At 39.1% G+C, this 10603-nt stretch overlaps 1 protein-coding gene across 1 annotated transcript; it reads left to right on the forward strand.

Moving 5' to 3' along the window:
* Positions 1-10603, forward strand: LOC122756447 (WAS/WASL-interacting protein family member 3-like). Its single transcript, XM_044005968.1, has 2 exons — positions 1-625; positions 10494-10603. Exons 1-2 carry the CDS (start codon positions 1-3, stop codon positions 10601-10603), a joined length of 735 nt encoding a protein of 244 aa, XP_043861903.1.

The raw sequence follows: 10603 nt of genomic DNA on the forward strand, positions 1-10603 counted from the left end.
ATGGCAGCACGTGCAGCAAATAACAACCGGGAGCCACAGCCGCCGTTGCCGCCGACGCAGCCGCATCCACCACCGCCGCCGACGCAGCCTCATCCACCACGGCCGCCGACGCAGCCGCATCCACCACCGCCACCGACGCAACCACCGACACCGCCGTCAGCACCACCGACGCCGCCGCCACGACGCACGCCGACACCACCACCCCAGGATAAGGAGGGGCGCCGGTGCGAGCGGCAGCAGGCCTGGGATGTGGACCAGGCACACGTTGCGCAGACCCTCCGCACAATCGGGATGGGCGGACGTGGCCTGCACCAGCGGAAGCGGAGGCCCGCGTGGGGAGGAGGTTGGGTGGAGGACGGAGCCGGACGACGAAAGCCCGACGGAGAACCCGGAGAAGGGTCCGTGGGTGTGGCCCGCGCCACCACCACCGAAGATCGCGTGGCAGGAATCTTGCCCAGAAGCTCGCCAGCCGCCACAGCGACCGTGGAGGGAGCTGGAGCGAAAGGAGTGGCCACACCGGGTGGTCGAAGAGGCCGAGCTGCAGGCGGGCAGACGGCACAAGGACCGCTGGGCGAAGTTGCTCGAGCTGGGCGGCCAGCGGTTCCGCCTAACGGTTCGGCGCGGAGTAGACATACGGGTGTACACACCCCAATATACGCATAAAACGAGAGAATCAACATGTTGATTGGGACAGGGGAGGGTAATGGGCACAATACAGCTCACATCAAAAAAAGGTGCGAAATCATCCGCAGCAGCCAAAAGCCGCAAACTTACCTCCATTGAGCTGCAACACATCGGGATGGGGGCTCTACGATAATAGCGGTCGATCGATAGTGAGATCGATAGGGAACGATAAAAAAATACTGGATTTACAATGATTTTCGATAGGAACAGTGGCAACGCCGGTCGCCAATATCGATAACTCGATCTTGCAATCCGCACGACGTGGCACGATCGGTAGGAACAGGAAGTGTCAACGCCGGTCGCCAATATCGATAACTCGATCGTGAACCAACGGGACATGAGTTGGACCTTGTATCCGAGTAAGCCGTGCGCAAAAGGGAAATAACGGGATTCCCGCGGCCTATAAAAGACATGGCGCAGGCGCAGCTTGGACAGTCAGTGAAGAAAGTGCCATACAGACGGACAGTTAGTGAAGAAAGTACCCGGAGAGTATTATAGTCGATCAGTGAAAGTACAGCGGAATAGTGAACAAGTGAAGTACGCGAAACAAGACCCGGAACAAGTTAAAGTACAAGCGAGCGTCGAAGCGGCATCCAGAGAGAGGATCTCCTCAAGCGAAGGACAAGCAAACACCATGACCTAGCGTGGTCAGTAAAGGGACGGTGGAGTCTTTTGTCGACAAAGGTGGTTCGGGGAGAAGTTCTAGCTGATCTTACGGACGATACACCCTGCCCCATAACATCCTAAGTCCAGTCGAGCCGGCACGGATACGCCGTCGAGAGCGACGCAGGACCAGCGAAGAAGAACGAAGAAGGAGCGGCGACGTTCGTCCGAAGGCGAGGGTCACAGGATTCTTTTTATCGTGATTGAATAAAGGTGGTTCAAATCTAAAACTCTGTCTTCTCTTTGGTCGGGCAATCACACAAATCATAAATTTGGTGGGGCGAACAAACATTATTGATATTGATTACTACCTGTTTATTATTGTTATCTATTATCTCGTTAACGTTGCTTTCTAAGGATGTAAAGTCGTCATGATCTGGTGTACCTGCCACCTATTTCCATGCGGTGCCCAGTAAATTAATGGCTCTAAAGGGTCTACTGTTATGGAAGAGGGAGTTAATGGGGTAGAAAGTGGAGAAAGTTTGATTCATTTCGTGGTTCAGGATATGGTAGTTGTCCGTAGTTTCTGGGCTCTTTTCTATGTGTTCAGCTAGTTTAGTGTGTCTTCGTTATGCTGCCTGTCTCTGTTATGTTTTAATGGGTTTTCGTTTATTGTTGTGGTATTGTAGGTCCTGATTTTGTTTTTGTCTTAATCTGTCTATATTGTCCAGCCTGGATTTTTTTACCAAAGAAAATCTCCAGTGGTTATTTTCCTGTGACCGAATGGATCGAGTAATTATACTCTTTCACAGCTCTATCTAACAGTTCTTCAAAATTCTTATAACTCATCCTTCTTAATAGACCTCATTATTTCTGAGAGTGTAGAATGAAATCTCACGATTTGTCCATTGACAGTACTCTTATAGGGTGGTACTCGGAAAACTTCAATGTTAAGCTAATCTTTGAGCATAAAAATGATTGAGGCTGAATTGAGAGCTTTTTCGTTGTCCATCACCACGTACTGGGAACGCCGAAATAAAAGACAAGGTCTCTTAATGGGAGTCGAATATTGACAGCTATGTCTCTTGGGAGTGACTGTGGTATAAATTGTTGATACGGTGATTGGTATTGTTGTCGTAGTGGACTTTGATTAAAGAATTGTTGGTATAGATGTGGTTGTTGTCGTACCACTGGAACGTCATTATAATTGTTCTTGTTTCTTGGTAAAGATACCGATAAACCTTGTGCGAGTCTAAAATCTTGATTTCTATGGTTGGCATGAGCTGTTCTAAAATTTTGGTGCTCAAGCTTCAGACACAAGTGTAGTGCTTGGGGCAAATCTTGTGGTTCTTTAATACCCAGAAGCTTAGGTAAGTCTCCTCTGGATATGGAGGACCAATCCAACGACACATTATAAAATTCTAGTACCGCGTCTGAGTCACCTATTACTTTATTTCTAATGGTATGCAGGATACCGAAATATTTGTCTCAAGTCCGGTCTAATCGTTTCGTCAGTCGCGTCAAGAAAATTTGCAGGTGGATTCATTGACCTGGCGAACGCGGGAGTCTGATTGTGCAATGTTTCTGCCACTATGCTGGTTATCCAGTTTTTAAGCTCATTCATGTCTAGTGTATTACGTTGACCTGGACTACTCGAGTTGGATGGAGATGGTTGCGCGTTTAAGACGCGGTTCTAACTAGGTTATTAGGGTTTGACATAATAAATTTATACTCTTCACAAAACAAAATAAAAAATTTCTTTAAATGATTCTTTTAATTCACTTTATGTCAGAGTTCACTTTCACTTATTAACATTCACTTATTATTATTATCATTGAGGAAGGAACATTAGCTTATTTATTTTCTTATGCTAATGAATTCTACGCAAATTTTTGTGTTGTAAGTTTGGAAAAAATTATGTTTTTTCTCTTTTATTATACCCGTTACTCGTAGAGTAAAAGGGTATACTATATTCGTTGAAAAGTATGTAACAGGCAGAAGGAAGCGTTTCCGACCATATAAAGTATATATATTCTTGATCAGGGCCAATAGCCGAGTCGATATGACCATGTCCGTCTGTCCGTCCGTCCGTCTGTCCGTCTGTCTGTCCGTCCGTATGAACGCTGTGATCTCAGGAACAGAAAGTTGAGATTAAGCATACAGACTTCAGAGACATAGACGCAGCGCAAGTTTGTCGATTCATGTTGCCACGCCCACTCTAACGCCCACAAACCGCCCAATACTGCCACGCCCACACATTTGAAAAATGTTTTGACATTTTTTCATTTTTGTATTAGTCTAGTAATTTTCTATGGATTTACCAAAAAACTTTTTGCCACGCCCACAAACCGCCCAAAGCTGCTACGCCCACACTTTTGAAAAATGTTTTGATAGTTTTTCATTTTTGTATTAGTCTTGTAAATTTCTATCGATTTCCCAAAAAACTTTCTGCCACGCCCACTATAACACCTACAAACCGCCAAAAACTGTGTTTAAAACTCTCCTTCTCCCTTCCACTAGCTGAGTAACGGGTATCAGATAGTCGGGGAACTCGACTATAGCGTTCTCTCTTGTTTTTATATTCAAGATTCTTAATATTTTGTTTAAAAAATTTTCTACATATTTTTTTTCTTAATCTTGTCTTACATTAAAATGTTGACCTGCATCCTTCCCGGTGATCCAGGTTTACTTCTTTTTACTCTTTAGCTACTTGGGATCCGATAGCACACACTTCAGTTGGAGGGCGAGCTACGGTCGTATCAAAGACATTAGAATAACAAGATGCGTAACGCCATACGATTTTTTCGTGGTGGCTTCAGGCTCTTTCGAAATTTTGTTCAAAAGCCAGAGAGCGGAGAGCTCTAGAGCCAGCAGCTCTTTTGTACGCATACAGCGACAGCTGACCACTGTATTGGTGCACACGTATGCACATGCATTGTAAAAATGACAAAATGTGCCCTTCATTTTAAAAGTTCTTAGACTTTAAATCTATATTATTTTTTATAAATTGCCACCACTTAAAAACTCTAGTTTTGCATTGCCTTAACATAACAATTATTTAAATTCAACATAGAAATAATAATAGCACAATCTATGTACCTAATAATGCATAATAATTTTCAAATATGATTTTATATTAGAATAGTTTTCATTAGAGTATTCAGCGTGCGACGTGTGATATAAGAAGACAATGATTCTTCGGTGTGCGCACTTCGTGCATCAAGAAACCGATTTGAATTATTTTTTGGATTCAACCCTTTTGAACTATTACCTGTCGAATGCGATCGCAACGATCCGTTGTCATCAAATTTTAATTAAATTAAGCAAATGTATCTAATGCGCCACTGTGCGACGTCTTACGAGAACAAATCGGCTAATCATGCTACGTTTACGTAGATGATGTCATAATTTTTTCTGAAAATGAAAATGACCATGCTAGGCACATAGACTGGGTTTAAAAAGCCCTTGTGATGCCAACATGAAAGTGTCCAACGAAAAAACGCACTTTTGTAAGCAAAGTGCTGAATATCTGGGATTTATTGTTACCAATGGGGGTGCAAAAACCGACCCTGTATCTGTATGACCTAAGGTCATTTTTGGGTCTAGCGAGGCCTGGCAAGCTTCCAACGTGACTTTCTAATTTCCTGGATACACAGTTTCGCTATCGTAAAAATGTTGTAATGGACGTAACCAATAGAAACAAACAGTTATTATTATTTATTTTATTAAAATTAATAATTAATAATTAATAATTAATAATTAATAAAAAAAATAATAAAAAATAATAATTAAAATTAATAATTAAAAAATAATAATTAATAATTAATAATAAATTAATAATTAATAATTAATAATTAATAATTAATAATAATAATTAATAATTAATAATTAATAATTAATAATTAATAATTAATAATTAATAATTAATAATTAATAATTAATAATTAATAATTAATAATTAATAATTAATAATTAATAATTAATAATTAATAATTAATAATTAATAATTAATAATTAATAATTAATAATTAATAATTAAAATTAATAATTAATAATTAATAATTAATAATTAATAATTAATAATTAATAATTAATAATTAATAATTAATAATTAATAATTAATAATTAATAATTAATAATTAATAATTAATAATTAATAATTAATAATTAATAATTAATAATTAATAATTAATAATAATAATTAATAATTAATAATTAATAATTAATAATTAATAATTAATAATTAATAATTAATAATTAATAATTAATAATTAATAATTTAATAATTAATAATTAATAATTAATAATTAATAATTAATAATTAATAATTAATAATTAATAATTAATAATTAATAATTAATAATTAATAATTAATAATTAATAATTAATAATTAATAATTAATAATTAATAATTAATAATTAATAATTAATAATAATTAATAATTAATAATTAATAATTAATAATTAATAATTAATAATTAATAATTAATAATTAATAATTAATAATTAATAATTAATAATTAATAATTAATAATTAATAATTAATAATAATAATTAATAATTAATAATTAATAATTAATAATTAATAATTAATAATTAATAATTAATAATTAATAATTAATAATTAATAATTAATAATTAATAATTAATAATTAATAATTAATAATTAATAATTAATAAATAATAATTAATAATTAATAATTAATAATAATAATTAATAATTAATAATTAATAATTAATAATTAATAATTAATAATTAATAATTAATAATTAATAATTAATAATTAATAATTAATAATTAATAATTAATAATTAATAATTAATAATTAATAATTAATTTAAGCCCGTCATAGCCCATGCGATTCGCGTCGGGGTAAGACGTATTTTCATCGAGCTCTGTACAAAATCAATTTATTTAAGTGAAGTGAATAAATAAAACAAAATAAATTACAAATATCAGCGAAAAGACGCTATTAGCAATGTTAAATTGCAAATCTATAATATTTGTTGTGTGTGGAAACATTAAATTAAAACAAAAGCTAATTTAAATAGACAACAAACAAATCGACAGTTCCAAAATGAGCCAACGCGAATTACGCGCTCAGCGGCAAAAAGAGCAAGACGAGCGCCGGCTCTCTCTCCAACGAAACAATGCCTACTTCACCTTCGTGTCTGACGCCCGTGAGTGCAAAACAACCCATCGAGTCAATGACCTAGCACCTGCAGAAAGCAAACGATCGCGGTCCTGCTCACCAATGCTTATGACTGCACAATGTGAACCCGAACGCATTGAGAGTGTCTCTCTCGCGCTCTCCTCATTGCAAACGGTGCCAAGCTCTGTAGCTACCAGCACAGTAACTTCGATATCTACTGCAACTGCACCTATAGCAACAACAACCACATCAACACTATGCTCAGTACCGAGAGTTGTGTACATTTCTGCTGAAACAACAACAACCAAAGCAAGTGCACTCTCTCCGACTCTAGAAAACAAAAGCGGACAAGAACCAAAACAAAACACAAAACTGTTTCAAACAGGGCTGGATCGCTACATTCAAATAAAGCGAAAGCTAAGCCCACAACACAAACAGGCTGGCAATCAGCCGAAAATAAATCGCACCAACGTTGACAACTCAACTTCAAATAGGTTTGCACTACTGGATGACTGCGAAGTGCATCCAATGAAAGAACAGGAGCAGAAGAAGACTAAGCCGCCTCCAATATTTATACGAGAGAAAACCTCAAGCGCACTGGTTAACAAACTAGCTACGATCATCGGAGAAAACAGGTTCCACGTTATACCTCTTACCAAGGGAAACATACATGAAACGAAAGTGCAGACTCCGGATGAGTCTAGCCATCGATCAGTGACCAAGTACCTGGATGAAGCTGGAAAGAGTTACTATACCTACCAGCTTAAAAGTGCCAAAGGATTGCAGGTCGTCATTAAAGGAATTGAATCATCAGTGACCCCATCCGAAATTATCGAGGCACTAAAGGAGAAAAACTTTAAGGCAAAAACGGTGATCAACATTCTTAACAGGAAGAAAGAGCCGCAGCCACTCTTCAAAGTCGAACTGGAGCCATCGAGTCAAAAAATCAGCAAAAATGAAGTACATCCTATTTATAAACTCCAGTTTCTACTGCACCGGAGAATAACCGTCGAAGAGCCACACAAGCGCAAGCAGCCTGTGCAGTGCACTAACTGCCAAGAATATGGCCACACCAAAGCGTACTGCACCCTAAAATCTATCTGCGTTGTTTGCAGCGATGCTCACAGTACCGCAAACTGTCCCAAGAACAAGGACGACAGCTCAATTAAATTATGCAGCAACTGTGGCGAAAACCACACTGCCAACTGGCGAGGATGCATTGTTTACAAGGAACTTAAGTGTCGCCTAAACAAACGAGTGACTTCAGTTCGTGATCGTACCACACCAGCAATTCACAAAGCAATGGAACCGAGTACAACTAACATCCCTCTGTCTACCAGCTACCGAACAGCGCCAAATATTTCCTTTGCAAGTGCACTAAAATCAGGGATCCAAACACCAGCAGCGGACACCCCCATTCATCAAACAAACACTCACGATAACATGCAACAGCAGCCAATTGGCGTTGAAGCGATTATGCTTTCGATGCAGCAAAGCATGAAAGACTTTATGGCCTTCATGCAAACAACTATGCAAGAGCTTATGAGGAACCAAAACATCCTTATTCAGTATAATGACTCCCCTAATAATAGCAACCTGGAACGCTAATGGCGTTTCGCGGCACAAGCTAGAACTTACTCAGTTCTTAGCCGACAGAAACATTGATGTTATGCTACTCTCAGAGACTCACCTTACTGAAAAGTACAATTTTCAAATACCAGGATACAAATTTTACTTTACGAATCACCCGGATGGCAAGGCCCATGGAGGCACTGGCATACTAATACGATCGCGAATCAAACACCACTTTGTTAGTAATTGGCAAGAAGATTGCCTACAATCTACCTCTATAAGCCTCCAAGGCTATAACGGTGCTCTCACTCTGGCTGCTGTCTATTGCCCACCCCGCTTCACACTATCAGGGGACAAATTCACAACACTCTTCGACTCGCTCGGTGAAAGGTTTGTTGCAGCTGGTGATTGGAATGCCAAGCAATGTACTGGGGATCTCGGATAGCGACCCCTAAAGGAAAACAGCTATACAACGCAATTATTAAACCGCAAAACAAGCTTAATTATGTTTCTCCGGGTACGCCTACATACTGGCCAGCAGATCCTAAAAAGCTTCCAGACTTGATTGACTTTGCCATCACCAAAAGGATATCCCAATCAATGATTACAGCTGAGGCACTTTCAGAACTTTCATATGATCACTGCCCGGTGCTCTTTAATCTTTTGTACCAACTGCAACACATCGAGCGGCCGTATAGACTCACAAGCAACATAAGCCATAAGATCCGGATTACCACCAACTTTTATTCAGATTATACCATAATAATATTGCTTTTTCTGAAAGCGTTTACGTTCTTAATTTAAAACAATCATTTCTTCAACTAGCGCAAAATTTATGAAACCGGTCAGTCAACTCGACAAACCGGCCAACATACATGGCACCCAGTTGACAAACCGACTAGCATACGTGGCACACAGTTAACCCAAAACAATGCAAAGGTTTACAAAATGTCAATCAATTTCAAGATCACTGGCTTGATCCATAGCACAGCCCTCGCTAAAATTCATGAGAATAACGTGTCCAACCGTGTACAACAGTAGCTTTATTTTTGTCAAATCTTTCTTTATCAGTTTTGGCAATTTTTTTCATGTAACGTTTAGCTATTTTTATATTATTTTTTCTGATAGCTTTACTGCAATTCTCCGGGCAATTCATCATTACGTAATTTAGAAACAATAAAATCACTTCGTCTCTTTGCTGTTTAACCATCCACCAACCAATCAGCCATCAGATATTTCTGTCAGCTTGATATGCTTTTCAACTATAACTGCTGAATCTCTAAAACTTTCTGGAACTTGATTCCGAGACAGGAAGTCAACATGGGCCATACGCTCACCAGGTCTATACTCAATATTTTAATCAAAACATTTCATGTAGCATTTTCATGGAGCATTGGACCGTCTTATTTTGGTCGATCAATTGGTCTATGCACGTCAGTGTCAACACTAGCCAAATCAGGATTGCATTCAGAAACTTATAAATATAGATTTTTCGAGTAACCACTGAAACCACAGTTTTTCCGCAATTATAACACTGAATATGTGAAAAGAGCTTAGCTTGTGTTCCTGGCGGCGCTGATGTCGTTGGGATGCTGGCTAATAATAATAAAACATTTTTAGTTCTTGGTGCGACTCGTTCCGAGTGTTGATTCGTGGAAAACTAAATGCCTTAAACGCGAGTTTCTGCTGAATGCGCCTGCGCATCGGAGACTTTAAATCGCTCTACACTCAGCGACTTTCACCTGGCCATAAGCGAAGTAACCATTCGGCTTCCATATAATAACAAGCACTCTCCTTCTGCAGGGCATCCATTTAGCAGATTCATAACTGCTGCAGCTTATGTCCCTGATTCCCGCAGTTTAGAAAAATGGCGATTTTGCGACTCCAAAATTGTCACCAAATTATTTTTATTATTGGAAGTAGGAGTGGGCGATCCCACTTCTGATGTCGGAATTGAATCACTATTATTCTCTACATCACTTTTCTAGCGCGTTCTGCACGGGAGCGAGGCATGTCTGTCTTCATATATATAAGTTATGGCAGTCCGAAGGACTACCTTAACGAGAACTGCATTTCCAAATAAAAGGAGATGAATTGATTTAAATATTTATTCAAATTTTAGGTTGATAGAATATTCAAGAACTCTTCGTAGTCGGATCGCAGCCAGAATTGGACTAACTTCCCGCGACGAATCCGACGGCTTATCTACCCGGCTTGAGTAGCTGCGTCAGCATTCCAGCCGCAGCGGACGTTGCGACAACAGCGTCGGCCAATGTTTAGCCAGCGCAACATTGTCGGGAGCGGACGCTGTGGTTTTTGGTTTCCACAGCGGCGTCAGTGTTTTGGTCGCAACGGATATTGCGACACTTGCGCTAGTCGATATTTGACCAGCGCAGCGTTGTTGTTGGCCGAACGAGTTATTGAGGATGCTCGTTGTGGCTTGTGTTAACTCCTCCCTACCACAAGATCTGCGTCCCGCAGATCACTTGAGCTCGCTTTTGACGCTGGTGACCTGTGATTCCAATTCCGAAGCGAAGTCGCCCGTATTTGGGATGCCTTTCGTTGACGTGATCTTCCTCCACATGAGATAA

The sequence above is a fragment of the Drosophila santomea genome, chromosome 3L, assembly GCF_016746245.2.
Source record: "Drosophila santomea strain STO CAGO 1482 chromosome 3L, Prin_Dsan_1.1, whole genome shotgun sequence".
In the NCBI taxonomy this organism is placed as follows: domain Eukaryota; kingdom Metazoa; phylum Arthropoda; class Insecta; order Diptera; family Drosophilidae; genus Drosophila; species Drosophila santomea.